Source organism: Rhamphochromis sp. 'chilingali' (genome assembly GCF_963969265.1).
Source record: "Rhamphochromis sp. 'chilingali' genome assembly, chromosome: 13".
Lineage (NCBI taxonomy): Eukaryota > Metazoa > Chordata > Actinopteri > Cichliformes > Cichlidae > Rhamphochromis > Rhamphochromis sp. 'chilingali'.
The window spans coordinates 29,987,863-30,011,421 of record NC_137940.1 but is presented as its reverse complement, the minus strand read 5'-3'; the positions used below and the strand labels follow the sequence as shown (position 1 = coordinate 30,011,421).

General features: G+C 39.1%; 1 protein-coding gene across 1 annotated transcript in view; it reads left to right on the top strand.

The window, feature by feature from the left end:
* Window positions 1-23,559, top strand: part of diaph1 (diaphanous related formin 1) — a 101,041-nt gene that overhangs the window by 26,414 nt on the left and 51,068 nt on the right. The window contains exons 2-18 of the mRNA XM_080901205.1: window positions 3,432-3,458; window positions 4,394-4,555; window positions 5,123-5,224; window positions 5,954-6,084; window positions 7,407-7,484; window positions 7,570-7,633; window positions 8,378-8,517; window positions 8,824-8,929; window positions 9,093-9,203; window positions 9,446-9,564; window positions 11,256-11,372; window positions 13,489-13,604; window positions 15,232-15,296; window positions 16,936-17,115; window positions 19,221-19,754; window positions 21,117-21,231; window positions 21,388-21,396. Of these exons, the coding sequence (XP_080757331.1) occupies window positions 3,432-3,458; window positions 4,394-4,555; window positions 5,123-5,224; window positions 5,954-6,084; window positions 7,407-7,484; window positions 7,570-7,633; window positions 8,378-8,517; window positions 8,824-8,929; window positions 9,093-9,203; window positions 9,446-9,564; window positions 11,256-11,372; window positions 13,489-13,604; window positions 15,232-15,296; window positions 16,936-17,115; window positions 19,221-19,754; window positions 21,117-21,231; window positions 21,388-21,396 (2,176 nt within the window). The remainder of the gene's footprint in view (window positions 1-3,431; window positions 3,459-4,393; window positions 4,556-5,122; window positions 5,225-5,953; window positions 6,085-7,406; window positions 7,485-7,569; window positions 7,634-8,377; window positions 8,518-8,823; window positions 8,930-9,092; window positions 9,204-9,445; window positions 9,565-11,255; window positions 11,373-13,488; window positions 13,605-15,231; window positions 15,297-16,935; window positions 17,116-19,220; window positions 19,755-21,116; window positions 21,232-21,387; window positions 21,397-23,559) is intronic.

Genomic DNA, 23,559 nt, shown 5'->3' with positions numbered 1-23,559 from the left:
GCGCTTTACACTACATTCAGTCATTCACCCATTCACACACATATTCACACACTGGCAATGGCAAGCTACATTGTAGCCACAGCTGCCCTGGGGCGCACTGACAGAGGCGAGGCTGCCGAACACTGGCGCCACCGGGCCCTCTGACCACCACCAGTAGGCAAACATGGGGTTAGTATCTTGCCCAAGGATACTTGGCATGCAGCCAGGAGGTAGCCTGGGATCGAACCACCGACCTTCTGATTTGTGGCTGACCTGCTCTGCCACCTGAGCTATAGCCTGTATACAGTAATCTTAAGGTTAAGATTACTGTATTTTTTTTTTTTTTTTCCAGTGACACGAGTACAATACAGGGTATTCTCATGCCCATATCACATTAGCAAAACCTATCAAAAAAATCTACTTTTTTCCATATCATCTTGATCTTTCAGTTAACCTACTGTCTTAATTCAGAGTGGCCATCTGACACTACTGTTCACTTATCAGTAAAAGTGTCTAGTCTGCTTTCCTTCATTCTGCATTTGCTTGGTTTTTGTTCTTCATCTGATCTACATAATCTTTCTCACCTCTCTGTGTCTCCTTAAATGTGCATGGGCAGGTACACACATACACAGAAATGGCAACAGTGTGTGACTGGCTCATTATTTTGCTTTCATAAGCAAAATGCATCTGCTGATTTGATTCTCTCCAGTTGCCTGGTCTCTGAGACAGACACGCAGAAAAAGCTGTATGCCTTTATTTTTGCCACTGCCTTTAGGACTCTATAATATGCGCCCTTTACTATGTATATACTGTAAGCAGTTGTGTTGGCATTTTGTAAAGGGCATTTCATTGAGGGATCACAGAGTGTCTGTTCTGGACTTAAAATTGCAAATCAGCAATCAGTGCAGCACTCTTGACGTCTTGCGTTTGTAAATCTCTCCTCACTTATAACTGTTGAGTTTTCATTTTTGATTGCGCATGTAATCAGAAATGTAGACACCCATACACTAAGTTTTTCAAGTTTTTCCCTCTTTCAGCCTACTCCATATAATTTATAGTTATTTATGATCACACTAGTCGCCATTTAATCAGCTGAATTTGAGAAAATTTGCTGTTTTTGCTGCAGATTTTTGATGGGAGTTAACAACACTGGGGGAATTGCACATGGTAGTTCGCTGGCAACTGTCATCACTGTTGATTAAACATAACTCACAGGATGGGTTGAATAAAGTGTCTTGAACAAAAGGACTTAAATGCCATGCTTTCTTTCATATTTTTTTCCAAAGCATGTGTCCATATTATGACAGTTTACAAAAACTTGCTTAGGGATGTGTTTGCAGCTTAATGCTTTACCCAGACTACAAAAAGAGGAAACCCAAAATGTACTACTTCATCTAATATGCTCACTGTAGGATGATAAGATGAATCAGCTCATTTAACTAGCAGCCTGTGCTTAGGGGAGGTCTTTAAATTATAATTAAGCAGTTTCATTGAGTTTGCTTTTTGATTTACATTAGAGGAAAAAAACTTTAGTGCCCTGTGAGAGGGAGTTCTCATTACAAATTTTTCTGTTAATTCTTGATAATCTAATAATTTTTTTGTATGTTGCAAATTTGTAGAAAATGTCTGTCACAGTTTCCAACCAGATGCCTTGCTTTGGTTGTTTTGTCTGGGCAGCAGGGTAAACCCACAGGTATTACAGTAACAATGCAATAAAATAGCACAAAGTTGGTATATTAATATTTCCGTCATTTGGGTTGTTGATTTAAAATTTTGTTCATCATCAGCAAACACTTCAGTCAGTGTTACTGTCTTAGTGATTATGTGTTTTTCTTTAATTGAATTGCCTTTTCTGTTGATTAATTTGGTGTTATGTTAAGGATTAGTGAGGCACTAGTGGGGCTGTGTAAATAATTGAATCGTTTGCTCTATAATACGTCATGACTCAGATCCACTATTACTCGTAGTATGTCTTTGTCACTTAACACTTGCCTTGCTTATTAAAAGGCGTCCTATTGCTGTGACGTAGTGTGTGATGTTACTGTTACTCATTCATTAAACAGTTTAGTGTTTCCAACTTAGTGATGCTTTTGTTTATTTTGGTCCAGCCCACCTCTTCATGACTCTTCTGGCTCAAAAAAATGTAGTTTGTTGTGTCTGTCATTGCATATTTTCCTAACTGTACATGTGGTTTGTAAAGCGGACCTTACAGTTTGTCAAATTGAAGCTTGGTTTTTGTGTCTCCCTCCCACATGTATCTCTGTTGCTTTCTTCCTGACTACTGTTCAGTTTCCCATGCAATTACCCAGAATCCACTGTGCCTCCTGTCAGCTGTAAATTTCTGTTTTGTGGGCGGAATACTGTAGCACCACAACATTTGTTTGTATGTGTACGAGCTTTCTTTTATGGCATCTTCATGGTGTGTGCCTGTGTGCGTGAGCTGAGGGTCTGTTATTTAATGGCAGCTGTGAAAACGGAAGCATTTTTTTCTTAACTGTCTTCCCCATAATCAATGTGCCTTCTTATTTGTCCTGCTTTGCTCTTTGTTTGTGCGTCTTAAACGAATTCATAAAGGTTAAGCTTTTCTGTGTTGGTCATTGTGACTCCTTTAGCTCAGAACAAAACTGAATGATAAGTAGGATCAGTCGGGCATAAGTAAGCGTTTATGTGTTGTAGGTTAGCAACATAACAATTGGAAGTCCATAATGCTTTTTGTAATTTGTAAAAGAACAAAAAAACCCAACATATTAAATCAGAAATTTGATATTAAGAGCTGAATATTGAAATTGTGTTACTTTGATGCTTTCCAGAATGTCATCAGTATTAATCTTCTTTATGCCTTTTTAGTGTTTGATATTTGATTTATTTTACTGATGTCAATTCAGTTTTACTCATACATAGCTCTTGTCAGGGCTATATAGTCCACTTATTTTGATTTCCTACAGAAACATTAATGGGTATAGCCTGACCTCTAGTGGCAGAGACATGATGATACTTTTCCCTTTCTTTCTAAAATACAAATGTGCTACTTTTTCCTATGTATGGCTTCATCGACTGCGCGCGCGCACACACACACACACACACACACACGCTTCACCTTTGTTGATGATTGACTGCCTATCACCTGCATGTTTCTAAATGTCCTCCTTACCTTAGCTTAGACTGTCTTTAATTTAGATGCATTGGTCTTTGAGTAGATGCGAAAAGAGCTAATGATTAAGATTTTCTTTCTTTTTTTTTTCTTTTTTTTTTTTCCTGGGTTTTTCTTAATTGCTTGTGAATTCTGTAGATGATTTCCTGGAGCTGCTTCTTCCCATCATTGATTTCTATCTAATGGGTTCTTTATTTTTTTTTCCCTCCCTCCTCTTTTTCATTTCTTTTACCTGCCATCTGGTTGGTTTTTCTTCCCCCCTTTTTTGCCATTTTTCTCCCCCTCATTCATTCTTCTACAGACACTCAAACGGCTGATTCCTGATGAGGTAGGTTTATTACAGCTTGTCACTGTCAAACGTGTGCTTGACTTGTGTGTCAGATAAAACTGTTATGCATTTAATGTCACCTCACTGTCTGTCACAAGCCTAACCCACCATAACACACTTGTTTGGTATCTGTGTCTTGTCCTGTGCTATACTGAAGTTAAATGTGCATTTTCTCAAGATGCGCATTGACAACATGAAATGCTTGGCACATAAACTAGTGATGCCTTCATGTGCCCGCAGCTAGGATGCCAGATTTTTCTTTGAGTCACTATGTAGGGTCACTGTATTATGTGCCAAGCTGACATGCATGATGAAGCTCATGTTCTTTGCTTTTTTTTTTTTTTTTTCATGTATTAAATAACACTCTGTGCTAATACTGAATGTTTACCACTCAAAGTCATTAAAGCCAGAAAGTGAGATATACCAGACTCCTGGAAAATTTGAGTATGCTCTGTTTACAGCATACTTTGTGCGGCAAAACCACTTTTGAGCTCAAGTTTTAAAAAGGTTTCTGCTCTTGTAAAGAATTTCCCTTTTCAGACATGGAATACGTAAGATAGTTGGTGATGTGAGTTAAAGTTAACATTAAGGCTAAGTAAGATTGCCTTCAAGTTATGTGTCCCTTGCATTCACAATTTGTTTTAGTATTTTTACTTTATTTTTGCATCTTGTGCGGCTGGCTGATATTGCACAGTGTCAAGGTTGTGTTTAGATTGAGACAAAGTAAAATTACTGCCTGGTCTTTGGAAAATGGTACATGTCTGAAAGGGGCAATGTAATATCAAAGTTAGGGAGAAATGTCCCTTGAGTTTTTAACACTACATATGGTTTGATATCTAACATTAACATAAGAACAGTGGTTACTCTCTGTAGTTTTCTTCTCTTACCACTTTTCTCTCTGTCATGTTCCTCTGTTATGTTGTTTGCTAATCCAGTTGGAGCGTTTCACCAGCATGAGGAAAAAGGAGAAGGAGAAGCCTGGACCACCGCCAGGTCACCGACACTCTTCAGCTGCCAGCTATGAGATCAGTGCTCAGAGTGGCATGATGAATGATCATTCTGATGAATATGTCCTGGAACTGTTTGAACAGATGCTGGTGAGAAAGACAGTAAAAGAGTCTATACACACTTTTGTGTATAAATGATTTGGCTTTTGAGGTGTCATATAATATTCGTTACCTTGCCTGTGCAGCTACAGAAACTTGGCATATTCCAATCAAAAGTACTGAATTTCTCACAGTTTAAACACCCTTAATGTGGAGTTACCCTTAAGCCTTAAATTTCCTTTGCTGTAATGTCAGAAGAACTGTGAAGTTGCATAAAAGTTTATTCTGTCTTGCTGCAAGTAGGATTTGACAGACATGTAAAAAAACAAATAACTGATCTCCTGGGACAAGCAAATGGCACCGATTGAAATCCTGAAAGGAAAAAGTTTTTAAATAGTTACATCCAGTAATTCTTTTAACAAGTAAGAAATTCTGTCTTACAGCTGACTCTGAATAGATGGTTATTTCCCCTAATGTAATTAATCAAATATATGGATTATATTTCTGCATTTTATTTTTTTATTGCTTGAGTACACAAATTGATTTTTATGCTAAATCTCTCAATGTTTATTTCTGTTCCATTTGATTATTTTTCTTTACTCCTGTCTTTTACTCTAGGTGGATATGAACCTCAATGAGGAAAAGCAGCAGCCTCTGAGACAGAAAGACATTTTGATCAAACGAGAGATGGTCTCCCAGTACCTCCACACATCTAAAGCTGTCAGTACCTCAAATATCTTAAAAAAATATAGCAAGTACAGGGTGCTAGAGCGAATGTGCTGGCGGTTTAAAGCAAGTCCTTATTTTTTTTTCTTTCTCTTTGGCTAGAATGAATACATTTTCCAAAGCATTTTGGACATTAGTCATTAATAAATAGTAAATTAATAACTAATCTAATATGTATTTACTGTTTACATACATTAAATTGATGGATGGTTATAGTTATGTTGCTGTTGTTGTTGTTTAAACAAACTCAAACTCTGAAAAAATGAGTGAACCTCCATTGACCTTTAGCTGCTGTGTCACATTTACAACAAGAGTAAACAACTTCCAGAAAATGTATCTGGAAGTATGTAGTGGATTTATGAAAACCCAGACCTTTAGAAATGATTTAATAGTCTTTTCTTCCTTTTAAATCCTGGCAATTCCAAAGGGTTCACAAACTCAAAGTGCTCAAAGGCCCTACATAATCATACACAGATGGCTGCTAATACAGTTCATTTAACTGTAAAATAAGCCTATTAGGAGAAAAACCCTACACACAGTACCCTTTAATCCCACATATCAAAATTTCAAATTACTCTTGACTTTTGCCCTTGATGCTCTACTGTTGTGCTTTCATGTAGAAATAATAGCAATTATATCATGTAACAAGAAATATGTAAATGCAGAACACTAAGTGATTTTGTGTTTACGTGCCTGCTGTGTTTGTTTGTGTTTGTCGATTAGGGTCAGAGCCAGAAGGAGAGTTCCAAGTCGGCCATGATGTACATCCAGGAGTTAAAGGCAGACTATCGAGATTCACAGCTGCTGAGCTGTCTTGAATCTCTAAGAGTTTCACTCAATAACAACCCTGTTAGGTAATATGCACGCACACACACACACACATTTCTGTTGCTCTGTGCTTCAGGTTAAAATAAATTATACTAACTACAATAATATAGCAAGGCTCAGTATAGAATCAGTGTAAGTTTACAGTGATATAATAAGAACTTTGTGGGTTGTGTCAGCACCACTGTCAGCTATGCGTACTCAAGCGATAACAAAATTACCACCATGCTTGCAAGGTAGTTGATGCTTGGTTGATTTTTGCTTTAGTAGTCCATAAAACTTTGTTTTGTAACGCTACACTTTTTCATGTTTTTGTGAACTCCAACTTTAGCTTTTAGAATTTGAAGCTCACTAAGGTTTAAATCTTGCAGTAAATCTTCTGGAGTTATCCTTAAGAAGTCTTATTCTGTGTTATTGACAAGCAAACATGTATGCCTACATCCAGAAGAGCATTTTTTTCACTCGCTGTGCAAGCATAAACATTATTTCTTCACCTCACAAGCAATTTTCTGTTATCTAAAACATTTGTGTGCATTTCAATTTCCCAGTCTATCTATCTCTTGCTATTTTGGAAGCCACCCAGCTGTGGGAAAGCAAATACTTGGGTTAATTAAATTTTTTTTTTTACCTTGCATTGTCAAATCTTTAGTCTTTGTACTGACGCACAATTTCACCTGAATCTAAATGTCAACCTTTAGTTAACTCTTAGCTATGGCCAGCTCCTTTTTCCATGGCCATTGAATCAAATTGTTACTTAAGAAACATTTTGTAGCATCTCTATAGAGTTTATACTTGGCAATTTGGGGATTTGGTGTAAAGTATCAATATCACACTCAAACTCATATTAATTTTCACATAAATCTACTCAAATTACATCTGAGACTTTGCACTGGGTTTATTGATGCCTGTGGGTTAGCAAGGGGTTTTAAAGGATCTTTACATTCGATTGAAACTCATTCACCATTGAGAAAAATCATCTATAGTTTAGGTTACAAACAACTACCAATTCATCCAAGACTGGCTGCTCCAGAAATCCATTCAAACAGCAGTGTTTTTTGCTGGGGAGCTTCTATATACACACACGCACGCGCGTGCGCGCTCTCTCTCTCTTACTGAAGCACCTATAAAGTTTTAGAAATGAAACCCCATGCCTTTTGTAATATATGCTATCAATATATGCTGTCGGCTAGGATTTAAAGTGTACTGGACAGTGTACTGTGCTTTTTAGGGGGAAAAGCTCATATTCACTATGCACATAGATTTACCCTCTGGATTTGTTCTAACCATGAATTCATGCATGCTGTGACAGACAATTTTTCTTAATGTATGGGAAAATATCTTTCACTTTCAGTTGGGTACAGAACTTTGGAGATGAAGGGTTGGCTCTGCTTCTGAATCTGCTGAGAAAACTCCAGGAAGAGGAATGCACGTAAGTTACTTAAACCAAAAAAACAACAACAACTGTATATTCTAGCAGTGTGTTTGAAATGTCTTTCTGGTCTTTCACCAACCAGGCCAATTGGAACGAAATGCCAACATGAGATAATTCGTTGTCTTAAAGCCTTTATGAACAACAAGGTAGGAAAACTTCTTACATCTAAATCCCTAATCCTTTGTTTCATATCAGAATTAATATAACTATAGAATAATTAATGGCCCATTTTCTTTTGTCATTGTAGCAGAGGGCACTCTAAATTCAATACAGTGAAGGTTGTTTACTAATGTATGTAATCCTAGGAAAAAAGAAATTTTATAGAAACTTCTCCAGATTCTGGAATATATTTTATATTTATCCACCTGCTAATAATACAAAGGTAAAGTCAAAACCAATTCTGGAGAAAACATAACATGTCGAATGGATATATATATTTTTAAAATTTGGCTTAATTTGGTCAAACTAATTTGCGTTGTCTGGCTGAGGATCGATGAAGGTTTATTGAAGATTACTCAATAATAGAACAAAGCATAATTTAGTTATAAATATGACATTATTGGTCTAAAATAATGTTTGAATGTATTAAAGGGTACCGACATAATAAATGTCATTGCCTGTGTGGTTGCTGTCCCTAATAACAGCCTGTAGTAATAATATCCAGATGGATAGCAATTCAGTAACTTGTATTATTTTTGCATGGCTTTCAAAGTGCCAGCTTTTGTCAAATTGTTCCACCCCTTTTGTCAAAGCAAGACGTTGGTATACAATTTCCATAGTTGTTGCAGTTGAGTACATTTCATCTGGACTAAATTCTGATATGAAGACTATAATCTGAAAAATGGAAGTCTTTACCTCAGTCTACTTTCTCTCTTTCCTTTTCTGCTTAGCATGGTCTGAAATCCATGTTGGAGTCACCTGAGGGAATTCCTCTGCTAACCAGAGCCATCAACCCAAAAGTGCCTCATATGATGGTGGACGCTGTCAAGCTTCTTTCTGCCATCTCCATTTTGGAGCGTCCTGAAAACCTGTAAGTATTAGTGAAATGTAGATGCTGTTTCAAAAAAGTGGAATGCACAAAGATAATGGACTGTTCTAGTTTGGATATTAGACTTGTATTAGACCAACTGACAGTGATGAACTGCTCTGCTGACATCAGTACTTGCTTATCATCATATTTCTCTTCATCTGTTTCAATGAAATGACATTCTCAGTCCCCATTCTTTTCTTTTAAGGATAAATGTTGTATTCATGTATTGATTTAAAATGTACCATGTAGTGAAGCTTTATAATGATAACGTATATCATTGTTTGTTTTTTTTGGTTTGTTTTGCAGTCACGAGCGTGTTTTAGAGGCCATTACAGAGGAGGCAGAGAAACAGGACACTGAAAGGTTTCAGCCACTTCTTACTGGAATGAGGAGCTCCAGCATTGCACTTAAGGTACATATTCAAATGCGTACCCATATTTCACCACTTATAGGTTCTCACATGGGCTTTTGTTTGGCAAATGACCCAGCCCGGGTGTCTTTGATCGACAGCACTTTTAAGCGGGTTATGCTGTATAAATACTCTATAAAACTGACTTGTGATGTGTTTTTGGCAGAGTGGCTGCATGCAGTTAATAAACGCCTTGATCAGCCGTGCAGAAGAACTGGACTTCAGAATCCATATTCGCTCTGAACTGCTAAGACTGGGTCTTAGAGATCAGCTGAAGGTACAGAAAACCCACTTGATTTCTTTCAACGGTGACTTTGCAATAACATACATTTTCACAGCTTTAATGTTTGTGTCTCCCTATATTGATGCCTCTGTCTCCCTGATGGGCTAACACACACATGCTGTAAAAACTTTTCCTACAAGCATTCAAACTAAAAATGTTTGACTGTCACTTTCCTCCTGCTATTCTCCATCATGATTTTTCATCTCTCCGCCTGCATCCTATTCCTTTCCCCGCAGGAGGTGCGAAAGATAGAAAATGAAGAGCTGAAGGTGCAACTCACAGTGTTTGATGAGCAGGCTGAAGATGATTCTGAGGACCTCAAAGCACGTCTGGATGACATCCGAATGGAAATGGAATATCCTTCCAATGGGCAAAATTGTTCCTTTGTGCAGCTGTCATGTTTGCTTTTTGTCCTTCAAAACAAAGAGGATCAGCATGATAAAATCTGGGTCTCCTTGTAATTTTCAAGTTTAGTGTTTTATTAGTTTCATTGGAAAGTGAAAACCTTCACCTGCTTTCATTTTCTTAATTACATCCAGTCCACCAGTATATGTGTAAGCAATTGTATTTTTAAATTTTTTTTAAAATTGTATTTTATGCTTTTCTTTATTCAAGAAATTCCTCTATTTGTCCTCACTAGGGCAGTTTGTAGGCACATCTAATTTTAAGGGGAAAAAAGGCAATCCTGCCATCCTACCAACCTTGCTCTGTTGCTACTCTTTCTTTATAAATGACTAGGCACTTAGTTGGCTGCCTGAAAGGTACACCACAACAAGAAGTTGATTACCTATTCATTTCTATTAATGTATCTGAACTTGATTGTTAATGCATGAGCAGTAACATTAACCATGTGGGAACATTAGACCTAAGGATTTAGTGCTTGAAAATCTGCATTTTATTTTTTTCAATTTTGGTATAATCTGAATGAACCACATTCTAAAAACACAGGATGTTTATCATCTACCTCTCACAGTGCTTCCTCTTTTCCTTTCTAAGGAGGGTAGCGTCCAGGGTGGATAGTTTGAAAAGAATTCAACCTCACACTTTACAAAGTACACTGTACTTCTCCCTGCTGCTCTTGACATGCCGTTCTGAATTTCAACACCAGATGTCTCCCAGGGGTTACCATCGCAGTGCATACAGAATGTTCTAATGAAGGAAGTGTGCTGGGCTAAGTGTATGAATTAAACACAGGAATATTACAGTACAGACATTTGAAAACGTGAACAAATAAGTCAGAGAACTTAAATGGGTGTTAAAATTGAATCCTATCCTATACACTAGTGTTATTAAGATTAGGGTGCTTTAGAAATGTCAGTTTCTGTTTTTGAAGGGGGGAAAATATCTTAAATAACATTAAATTGATCAGAAATGTTGGTACTGACAGTTAATGGAATCATTAAACTAATCGCGTATGAATTTTAATGGAATGGCTACGTAGGTGTACAGAGACCCATTTTCATCATCCTTAACTGCTGTATTCCAATGGCACATTGTGTTCCCTAATGCAGGTTTATTAGAAAATTGCTTCTAATTGTCCATAAGAAAAAAAACCCATTTGCAATTATGTTGGTGCAGCTGAAAACTGTTGTGCTGATTAAAGAATCAAAAAATGTCTAATTGAGTGTCTGCAGCGACAGCCTTTGTAGGTTTGATTATAGTCTCAAAAAGGCCAAAAAATGATTAGTAACACAATGTGCTTTTGGAATACAGCTGAAAATAGTGCTCTGTACGCAGATGTAGATATTCCATTTAAAATGATAAGTGATTAATGATTCGTTTCATTATTCATTGTTATTTACAGCATTTCTGATCAATTTGTTTTTAATTAAAATAACAAATGTGCTTTTCTTTCAAGGACATTTCTGTGCGCCTGAATGTTTTGCCTCAATAGCCTGGTGGGGAAAAAAAATGCAGCTGATGTTGGTGCAGAACAGTGCACAGTTGTTGACTGTCATCTCTTTAGATGTTGTGTATGTGACTCTCATATTTGTGTTAAATTCTTCTATTGATCGTGTCTGTTGGGCCTTAACGCTTTTGCTTCAATGATGTGAGGGACATATTTGAAATCTTGGTCAACACTGTGAAGGACTCCAAGGCCGAGGGCCACTTCCTGTCCCTGATGCAGCATCTACTACTGATCCGTAATGATTACTTGGCCAGGTAGCACACACTCATATATACACTCACACATTCTCTTGCCCAAATTTGCACAAATTATGCTGTTGTTTTCTGGCACTTGCCTATTGATGTTCTTTTGTTATGAAAATAACTTGGCATTATGTTTAATGAAATATAAAACAAGCCCCCCCCCCCCCCCCCCCCCCCCCCCCCAGAATGACTGAGAAATTGAATTTCTTAGTTTATTTTCACTCCCAACAAAGTCCATGGACTTTTTACCCAACATATAGGAAGCTATATAACACGTCTCAAAGTTAATAAATCAGTTTTCCCAGGTGGACAGTGAAAAGCTGCGAGCAAGAGAAACAAAGCTTCCAAAATGCCAGGAAAACAAAGAGCGAGAGGAGCTTTCATTTCTGCTTTTCTCTCCTTTCACGAACGTCTTCCTCCCTTCTGCACCTTCCTCCGTTTCATGTTTGTTTTCTAGACCCCTCTTCTAAAACATGAAAATTAATACAAATGCAAAGAGGAAGTCCAATTTCATTTTAATAGAAATAAGCACCATCAACTCTTATCACAAGAAATATGCTAATGCCTCTGTGTGTTTTCCAAAGCTCTTGGAGTTTTAGCTAAAGAAACTGAATAATTAAATGACAAGACTGGAGTAGAATATTGTTAAAGACAAGTCAGGAGTTGTGCTACATTGTGTATGTCCATCTTAACACTTGGAACAAATGTGCAGAGATGTACCTATTTGAGTTGAGGTGGTGGTGTTTGTCTTGTGTTTTCCTTGATGCTATCAGATAGGCAGGAAATTGTAGTTTATTTTTAACACAGTTTGGGGGATACGTTGCAAAGATGGAAAAGGTAGGCCGGTCCAAACAAATAGTCCCAGCTGGAGTCTTTTCAGCTCCCCCACCATCTCTTCCATCCTACGTTTCTTTCCTATTCAGCTTTTTCCATCCAGGTGATCTAGAGAAACACAATAGAGGTGGTCTCTAATGGACTCCGCAGAGAGACAGGAAGTGAGGGTGGGAGGGAGAGCTGTAGAGTGCCTGAAAATACAACTTGGTAATTATAGAGACGAAAAGAGGAGGAAGGTGGAGGTTCAGACAATAATCAAGAAGAAATTGAGAATTGAGGTAAAAGGCTGCATAGAGAACCTGCTGCTTTGACAAACCACCAAGAATTTAAAATGGGCAGTTTCAAATGTAGCTAATTACACTCATAGTACTGAGAATACTGTGTATGCAGACTGTAGGGCTTAATATTTATTATTAGTTTATGCTCATTTGATTGTGATTTACCCAAATATAGGTTTGGAACAACCAAAACTGCCTTGTCGGATTAAACCCAATGTCTAAATGTAATAAATTTGACCTCATGAAGAATGACAGAATTCAGATTTATCCAAATACAAATTTATTTCTTTTTGCTTAAACGCTTTTAAGAAATGACACTAGATGTCTCTCTTGCTCCACGGATAAATCTGAGCTTTAAGAAAAAATTTTTTTTAAGAAAAGGAGTGGAATAAGTGTTAGACAAAGGCAGAGTGACTAAGAGAGAGACCAGTGAGGGAAGGAGACAGAATAAATAAAGTATTGAGTTTTGACTCTGGCAGCATCTAATGGGGTCAGAGGATAAGACACCTCCAAAATTGAGTGTCTGTGTGAAGTTGGCTTCATTAGACATGGGGTGCTGGGCATAAACCAGCACACTCTTACGAAAACATTTGAACACAATCAATCTTTGTGACAAGAAACTCAAACTGTCATCCTCACACAGACAGCCAATCTCAGTTGCTAAGACAAAGTGACAAAGGATGTGTGTGCACACATTTGTCTGCACAGATGAACTTATTTGTTCTTCGTCAGTCCAGATTTCTTATAGAGCAGTTGGTTTGAGACTGGTATCATTAACCACATACATTTGTTGAAACTTATGAAATATGTGTATCACACATGAGTTCTGATTTTCCCTGTCCTCTCATCAAATGTTATCCTCATATGGCTCTCTCTCTCTCTCTCTCTCTCTCTCTCTCTCTCTCTCTCTCTCTCTCTCTCTCTCTCTCTCTCTCTCTCTCTCTCTCTCTCTCTCTCTCTCTCTCTCTCTCTCTAATCCATTTGTCTGTAAACCCATCTCTCCCTGTTTCCCGCAGGCCTCAATACTACAAGTTGATAGATGAGTGTATCTCTCAGATCGTACTGCACAGGAATGGAACAGACCCTGACTTCAAGTGCCGTAACCTCAGCTTCAACATCGAAGGCTTGATAGGTGGGTTGTTAAACAGAAACATACATGTTCATGCCCCCAGTGCCACAGTTGCTGTGTTGGTATCAATGGCAGTATACTTCAACCATTCATTTAGCACAAGTCTCAGAAACACCACAGGGTGGCGCCAAAGAGTGAGTGTGCATTAGTTTGGGGTAAATTGTGTTAGAGGTTTTAGCACAATTTTTCAAGTGACTTTTTTCACTCAGTTGTTCTAAAGTTTGAATTTGCTTACATGGTAACTTTTAGGTTTGATAGGTGTGGTTTTAAATGTATTAATACCATACATTTAACAAAAAACATTAAAATGCAGTAAAATGTCTCAGGAGTTCAGTGCTCTTTATGGCAGGTTTCCTTTGCTCACCGCAGGAGGCTCTAATTGCACTGCTTCTAAATGTGTCCTGAGACACACACAGGCTGGCTGGCCTCCTTTAAGGCTGCCAGAGTTATTATTGGTGGAAAGCAGCCCAATTCTGCCCTGCATGCATTATTTAGTGTTTTTCTTTGAACTCTGAAATTCAGCACAGTTTGTTTTCCTACATTCTGTCTCCCTTAGTGCTCTCTATTCGAAGTTTGTCCCATTTAGCCTAGCCACCATTACACACTCACCCCCCTACCCCCCACACACAAAAATCCATTGCACAATAAACTCGTACACAAATGCACACTGTAATTTTTATGTGGGTGAGTATATTATTGTGAGGTTCTTTCAACTGCGAAAATCGTTTCATTTTGCCTGCCTTGCTTGCTAGCTTATATAGATATGCAGTATCTTTCAAAGATTCAGCTGCTTTTTCTGCAGCCCAATTTTCATTGCAGCTGAAGATTCACACTTCACATTTCCAGTCTGTAGGGTTCACGTTTCAGTTCACATAATTTCTTCAATTTCTATTTTAGCTTTTCACAGCCTTCTATCTTTTCTATCTCTCTGCTTGATCCTCTCCCTCCTGGGCATCATGATTAGCTTTCTTTGATCCTGTGACATTGTGGCATTCATCTTCATGTTAATTAGCTCTTTTACTGCACATGCTTGTTAAGCCCTTCAGCACTGAACCACCTGTAAACCCTGCAATTATTCTGTAAAAGTACCCTGTTGGTCAGTCTGTCCTTCTCACCCTGTCCCCTGCAAAATGGTCTGGAAGTAAGACATTATCTGTCTTTTATTTTATCAGTCTTGGTAACTGTAAGAATTCTAAGCAAAGCGTTGTTTCGCAGAGAGAAATTGATGGGCTATGACCTTTTGTCAAACAAAGGTGTATGTACTAAAGGCTTAGCAGTTAATGTTGGGTAGAAGCAGCATGCATGCAACACAAAGCATCAGATTGTAATGAGATGCCTCCACAATCGTCTCAGATCTTAACTTTGAGTAGTGTGATACGAGGGGGAAAAAATGGGGAGACAGATGGTGTGTGTGTGTGTGTGTGTGTGTGTGTGCGTGTGTGTGTGTGCGTGTGTGCGCGCGCATCTGTTTGTAAATTCATGTGAACACACAGCATGTGCCAGACTGAAAGGTACAATGTCTTCACGGTCACACACATGCAGGTGTGCTGTCAAGACCCTTATCTTATCTACCACCTCTTTTCCTCCTTATCTTCCCCTATCCTCTGTCCTTAATCTTTTTTGTTCCCAGACAATATGGTGGACAAGACCAAGGTGGAAACCAGCGAAGCAAAAGCCTCTGAACTGGAAAAGAAGGTGAAATAAAAAGAGATTTATACACATAGATAGATGGGAATACCTTACACACGTGTACACACACATACACACTAACACATCAACCCAGAGGCCTGCAAGCGATTACAGTCATATTAGACAGAAAAGAAAATCACACATTGTCAAAGTTAACATTTCCCCTTACACATGCAAACACAATGGGATTGAAATGAAATTCTGTGCACTGTCTGACAGGGGCTGACAAATGTTTAAAGAAAAAAAAAAAGGTGGGTGGTGGGGGTGCAAAAAGTGACTAAGAAAATAAGCATACATATGTCTAACAGCCACCTGACAGATAAGTATTCTTACAGGCAAGCAGAAAACATACACAGCACACATGCATTCACACAAGAGGGGTAAATGCCTTGATAGTGGTGTGCTGCTACCCTGATGTTTCTGTCTCAGTGACAGCATAATTGCAAAGAGAGAGCTCAAACTAGCCTTCATTCATGCACACATAAAGACGTGCAGTCTCACACGGGATCATATCAATTGAATGTGCAACATCCACAAAAGCATCCATTACTTCTACAACATTGGATTCATTTTCATTGACCACACACACACCACAGTTCTAGTTGTGCATGATGGGGTAATTGCAGGCAGTCTCTTTGGCAGGAATTAGGAAAAAGGATGACAGCGGGAGTAACGGATCTGCTGTCTGCAAATTAAACAGCCATGTGTGTCTGTGTGTTCATGTGTTCATCTCTTTAAATACTCTTATCTTGTTTGTCAAGTGTCCTGACTGTAAAATCTGTGCAAATTTATACATGGGAGATTTTTTTTTTTCTTAATGCAAGTAGTTTTTAGTTCTCCCCCATGGAGGTGAATGGTTTGAAATATAAGTGAGTTCATACAAATGCACTCAAGCATCCTAACTCAGTAATTGACACTAATTTGCAGTGTAAATTATACAATGAAACTGAAGGCTCTAGACCATAGGTGTCAAACTGGCCCGCGGGCCAAATTTGGCCCGCAGCCTAATTACATTTGGCCCGCGAAGCCATACCAAATTACTATTAGAGCTGGTCTACTGGTATTATACAGTTAATATATATATTGTTTAGTATTAAGCTTTGCTTGTTCCATATTCAGTTTTTCAGCAAAACTTGTTTGAGTCCATAAGAAAAGATTCATTCTTATATCTAGAGGAAGATTTTTTTTTTTTTCAATAAATATTAGCGTTAGCCCGCGACTTTGTTCCAGTTTTGAATTTTGGCCCACTGTGTATTTGAGTTTGACACCCCTGCTCTAGACTAAGAAATGTCTTCAACGGGTCTTTGAAATATGGAGACTGCTGCCTTTTTCATTTGCCACAAAATCCAGGGCATAAAAACTTGTTATGTTGGATGCTTTTTGTGGGTCCACATAAGTGTTAAGTATTCTCTTCTGTTAAGCACAACAGAGAATACTAAAGAATATTCACATTAGAGTTTATGCTTAAGTATGCAACTATTAATTTTGTAATAATTGTCTTCAGTGAAAATTGAGAAAAAAAAGTGAAGATAAAGAACCTTGAAATTGACCACTACATAAAAATTGTAAAGCCATTTATCCAGCGCTTTTTAGGATAACTAAGACGGAATCTGTTTCTAACTATGACCCTTTACATATGTATTAGCTGGATGCAGAATTGACAGCACGCCACGAGTTGCAGGTGGAGCTGAAGAAATTGGAGAGCGACTATGAACAGAAGTTGCAGGACCTGAGCCAAGAGAAGGAACAGCTTGCCACATCTAAGCAGGAGCGAGAAAAGGAAAACCAGGGACTACAGGAACAGCTAGGCAACTTGAAAACACAGGTACACACAAACCTATACACACAATCTGTATAGAGGTGATTTTTAAGCATAAGATGTTTGGATTTTAGTGCATTAACTCCTCTCACATTCACATATGTAAAATTGATGCACTGCAAAGTGGAGTAAAGTCATGTAGAACCCAGTGTCAAACTTCTTTGTGACAGGTTGACTGGCACAAGCACCTCATATAATGTTAGCATCACTGTTTCTTGCCAGTTTGTTTGTAAAAGCAAACAAAACTTAAGGACAGGATAAATAAAGACTGAGTCAGATAATCGAATCAGTGCGCTTTAATGTGCTGGAAGGCCATACACACAAAATGACTGTTAAAGCTGCATGAAGTAAAATATTCAAGGCTTGGAGAAACACAGTATTGTAAGTCTAAGCACCACAAAGTTTTGTAACATCTATGCACACCTACACAAACACAGAAGCCCCCTGGCCTTGAATTATTTTGCCAATTGGCATAAAAAAAGGGGAAAGAACTAAAAGTATATTGTAAAAGTAAGCCAAATCCTTTACAGATTAGGAATTTCAATGAAAAACATGGAAAGTAGGAGAATGAGACTATAAAGAGTAACTTTAAAAAAGAAAGCAGAAGAAAGGGAAATGATGGCGATGGGCAAAACAGAATTTTTAAGTCCAAGATAAACATGCTGTGTGTGTGTGTGTGTGTGTGTGTGTGTGTGTGTGTGTGTGTGTGTGTGTGTGTTTTTCTGTGTACACACACACACACACACACACACACACACACACACACACACACACACACACACACACACACACACACACACACACAGTAGGGAGGCAAAGATGAGGATTGTTTGGCTGTCAGTGTCCTGCTGCCACACCAGCTGGACGCTGCCTCAGAGTGACACCCAAACTAACAAACACACCAAGTGACCCAGAACAGTCTGCCTCTGTGCATGTGTGCTCGTAACCACATGATGATGTTCCTGTGTTTGTGTGTGCGCGCCTGTGTTTATCTGTCGGTTAGAGACCAACACAACTTCCAAAATGAGCTTCATCCAGTGTGGCTGGTGCCAGCAGAGTCATCATCTCACTACACAAAAGCCCAAACATGCACACACAAACACACATACACAGTTGTCCAAAGCATTAACAGCATCACGAGCCAGGCATCAAACAAGCTTCTCATACTAAGATGGCTCACTTTGTCTGTGTTTGAGGTACTGCCCATCGAAGATTTCTTCACATGTAGAGATCTCTCACTGTGCCTTCGTGTGATGCTGTGCCCAATTTTTCATCTGCTGCCTCACTAAGAAATCCTGCCTCAGAGCCTCTTTGTCTGTTACCGTCTTCCTTTCAAAGTCCAAGGGAGTGACATGGACAATTTGTTACACTGCATACAGACATTCTTTCACATACCCATACACATTATGTACACTTGATACACCTAAGAACCTATAAAGGAAATAAACTCCCCGATACTAAATCCATAGATTTCCATCAGAACCATTATCTGCTCTTATTAGCTGCCAACTTTAATGACTTGGGCAGTTTTCTCAAGAATTGTCATCTCACTGATGTAAATACTGTAGTCAGTATTTCAATGTTGAAATGAAAAATTTATTTCAGCTGACTTATAATTCAGAAGTTTGTCTTCCTTTTTAAAAGTTTTTCTTCTGAATTCTTCTGTGGACTTGATTCCCTCCTGCCATGGTTTTCTGAATGTGCCTCATTTGTCTCCATCTCTCATGAAACTTTATCAGACCCAGGCTCTGATCATAATTCCCTATTTTTGTTTCCTTTCTTCAGTTTTCATGTCTTTATATTGGAAGAAAAACTTGCAAATCTGAAAATGGTCAATATTAAAATTAATGTAAATTCCAGGAACTTGTCATCAGGGATACTCGTAACATTCTGCAACGGGCCTACTTATGTAAACAGACAGGAGACTAGGACCCAGTCAATAACAAACAATATTCATTAGGCAAGCAAACAAATATTTCAATGATTTGTTTTATTTTTCGAAATAGTAATAATGTGTTAATGGCATTACTCTGGTAAAGTGTAATATCAGCATTAAATAGTTGTAAAAACCTATATTATTATTTATGTTAAATCTGCTTATTTCCCTTCAGATTGAAAAGCTGTCTAAGGATTTGGAAGAGGCAAAAACTAAGGTGATCACTGTTACCGTTCCTGTGCCAACACCTGTATTTCCCCCTCCGCCACCTCCTCCTCCACTCCCAGGCCAAAATGTAGGTATACCTCCACCTCTACCAGGCCATGCAAACGTACCTGTTCCCCAAGCCCCGCAGGGTCCTCCTTTACCGGGTCATGCTGGTATTCCTCCACCTCCACCTCCTTTACCTGGCATGCCAGGACCCCCACCACCTCCACCCCTCCCTGGCATGCCAGGACCCCCACCACCTCCACCCCTCCCTGGCATGCCAGGCCCACCACCACCTCCACCCCTCCCTGGCATGCCAGGACCACCACCACCTGGAGGTCCTGGTATTCCTCCTCCACCCCCAGGTCCAGGGATGCCTCCACCTCCACCATTTGCCATGGGGGGCTGGGGTGCCCCTGCACCACCAGCACTGCCATTTGGGCTCAAGCCTAAGAAGGAGTACAAGCCTGAGGTTCAGTTGAAGAGAGCCAACTGGAGTAAGGTCAGTCTTACAGCAGTTAACTCTGTTTTTAATTTTTAATTTTCCATCACCTATGTCATACTGCAAATTTTGAGTAAAAGGCAATGCAGGTGCTTTTTCACACTTTTTTTTCATTGTAAATGAACCAAGATGACTCAAAATACAAGTTAAAGCGTGGGTAATTCCTTCCACATATGTTTGAATATGGCCCAAAAAATGAAGCACAATTGAAGAAGTTGTCTTTGCTTTTGATCATCATCTTCTGTCTTGATGCCAAAAATCATGCCAATTTTCAAAATGTGTTGCTTGTCAGCTAACATAACATGCTGTTATTCAGCTCCTCATTATCACACAAACTGCTTGAGTAAAAATGGGCAGGGAATCTAAATAATTCAGTTTGTATGTCACAGCGTGCAAAAAATGAAAAGTGGAGCTTAAACAGCGGGATCTTGACCTAAAGTGACTTTCATACATACGTGTATCTCATGACTATGTGCCTCATGTTCTTCTCCTCCCTCTCATCTGTGATGGTTAAAACATCAAAACGGCCCTCTGTCTTTCTTTAGCCTAAAGCTACTGTTTAATGGCTTCAACAGACTTCATCAGCATTTAGCTTCTCTCTCTCTTCCTCGCTCTCTCTCCCTCGCTTTCTCTCTGGTGAGAGTGTTTGACGAGGATGTCACAGAAATTGCTTTTTAATAAGCCTTCTTCTTTTAACTGCACCACTGAAAGATAATTAAATTGCTGCTAGAAAGGACAGTATTCTTTTGTAATTTAAATTAACTTTTTTTTCCAGGCTTGGTCTCATCCTCCTCTTTGCATGCTCTCTTGCTTTCTTTCTTGCTCCTTAAGCTCATCCCCATATCACATTTCCCTTCCTTACTGTCTTTTCTGTCCTATACCCATCCTTGAGGCTTTGTCCATAATGAAAGGCCTGATATCTGTAAATTTACTACCACTTTTTCTCACTTGCTCTCATTTCCCTTTTTCTCTTTCTTTTTTAATAAGAGCGTTTAGAAAGTGAAGAAAATGTATGCACAGTTAATTGTGAGAAAGCACCAAATGGAGGAGGGAAAAAGTAGAAGTCTTTGCATTTTTGGTGCACAAGGCTCTGAAGCTATAGATGCTTTGTTGTCAAGACAGTGTGGGACGATTAACGAAAATGAGTACTTACTTGCCCTTTGTCTTTCTTCCTTTCTCCCCTTCTCCCTCTGTTTTCACACTACTGCCGCTTCCTTTTCTTCTAATGAGCTTCTTTATCTGCTCATTGTTCACAAGGTGCATAGATGACCAATTTCTGTCATTATCTAACACAACTAATTTGTTACTCATTTAGTAGCTCTCTGTCTTTCACACCTTAAATATGACCCCTTCCTCTTTTAGATCGGACCTGAGGACCTCTCAGAAAATAGCTTCTGGATCAAGGCGAAAGAAGACCAATTTGAAAATAACGAACTCTTTGCCAAACTTACCTTAACGTTTTCTTCGCAGACAAAAAGTAAGTGTGTGACTTGTCTTTTTAACTGCTCACTTTTATCATATTGTGTTTCATAATAATGAACAATGCCTTACTTTGCTTCTCTCCCCTCCCACATCTGCCCCCTATCTAATGGGCTTCATGTCTATTTTGATCTTCCTGCTCTGCTTCCATCAGCCACCAAAGGTAAGAATAACAGATGCACACTTCCATTTTTCTTTTAGTCCTTTCTTCATACATCTTGTCCAGTGCTTCTCACCTTTTCTTTTTCTCCTTGGAGGAAACACTGCACATATATTATTCATAAATGCCATGTCAAAACAGCATCTCACATTAGTTCATGAATAAACCAATCACACGTTTATCTGTATATGTGTTCATCTCCCCAACGTGCCTGTGACTTGTTTTGTTGAGACTCACTACTGGGTGAGATGCATTGGTACTTGGAGTCATAGAGGGAGATGAACAAAGGGAGAAATAAGGAGAAGGTCACTGATGTCCTTTGACTTGCCACCTGCTGTCCTGGCACAAAGCGCTGACACATGGGTGTACACACACCTGTCCACTCCTATCACCTTGTCCCAGTGTCACAGAGCCTTCTGGTCCAACTCCTCCATATTCAAATCATAACCAAGACACCCAGAACTCCCAGACAGTATGTGCTGTGTGTTTAAGGCCATCTGACCTTCACATTCAGTCTGAGCACATGTCAAATACTCACACACGCGCACATGCGCTTGCTCACATCATATACATAAACAGGAGCGTCCTTGCACGCTTGGCTGATGCTAGCTCATGATGTGGCTTAAATGTCAGCGTTGGCAGCTGTCCCATCTGCAGTCACCTGTATGGCAAGTTCTAACGCCTGCCTGTCACTCCATAATTTGACCCCTCCCCAACTCACTTTGGCCCATGCGCCCATGCCTCCTCTTCTTATTGGCCAAGACAGCCGCCTGTTCTGGATGATGTCTAATAACCTTTTCTGAGTCCTGTGTATAAAGACACCGTGGCCTTTACATAGCCACACACCTGTCTGTATGTCTGCCTGTGTGGGTGAGGGGTGGGGAGTTGTTGATTTCCTGGGCGTGTTTTGATAGTTGTGAATAAAACATTAATTGGCAATAAATTGGGAATTTGTGTGCCCTTTCAATCAATTTATTCTGTGCTGTTTCTTTTCCATATATAGCACATGCCTATCAGTATCACACAACCAACTTAGTGGTCATGTAAATAATCTTCACTCCTTGTCCTTCTTTCGCTTGCTTAAATACACCCCTCAAGATCGACATTCCTTTTGACCTCACCCTTCTTACCCTTTACCTCTGAGACCGCAGATTCACTCTTCCTCATCTGCCTCTCCTTCCTCCTCCTGTGCCGCCCATTCCTCGTTAGCCACTAAAAACTGACTGACACTACACTGAGCCACCGCTGACCCTCTCTGACCCTTTTCTCCATCAGCTGCCCAGCAGCTGGATTTTGCAAGCACACAGACACCCACACAGGAAAAACAACACAGGGAGGTGGGTAGTGTGCTCAGGGCAGGGTCAGAGGTGTTGACCTCTGCTGCATGCTCGAAGAGCAGAGAGCTGATGGTGGGACACACGCCCACTGGCTGCACACAGCTCTCATGGACAAAATTCAATACTTTCACACACTCGTGCTCTTTAACACAGTTGTGTATCCATGACTTTAGAGGACATTACACAAACTAGCATTTATTTCCTGGAGATTTACTCTATGCTTAAGCATTAGTGCTACTTGTCTAACCTTACCCAAAATCCTATCATACACCCTAAGCTCAACACGACTTCACCCTAAGATTTAATGCTTTAAAATATGGCAACTAGGGTTTTTTTTTTTTTTTTTTTTTTTTTTTTTTTAACATCCATAACGCATGAGAACAGATTTAGCTCACCTATAAATTGTTTTGTCTGGACAGAAATATGGAAATGTAATTTAACTTTTGATGTTTTCCCTTTTTGTTCTCTATATATCTGTTTACTCGCATTGAAAACAGGGTGAAGTTCAGTAAATCAGCTTAGGACTGTTATCAGTCTTCTTTCTCTTTAGATACTGAATGTCAGAATTTAACTAAATATATGCCACAATGCTGCACAAATTTCAGAGATAAGCAAAAACTCCGTGGTCTAGATCAGGTGATGTGATCTTAATTGTCCACTTTAAATGGATTTTGCTGCAGCAGTATCAGTTATGTTACAATTTATCTGCAGCTAAAGGTAGTTTAAGTGTTTGAGATGCTGCAGTGCCTGATATTATGGTTCGAGGTACATTTAAAGTAACTGGTGTCTTTGTTTCACTAAGAATGCATTCTGCACTTTATCATGTAAC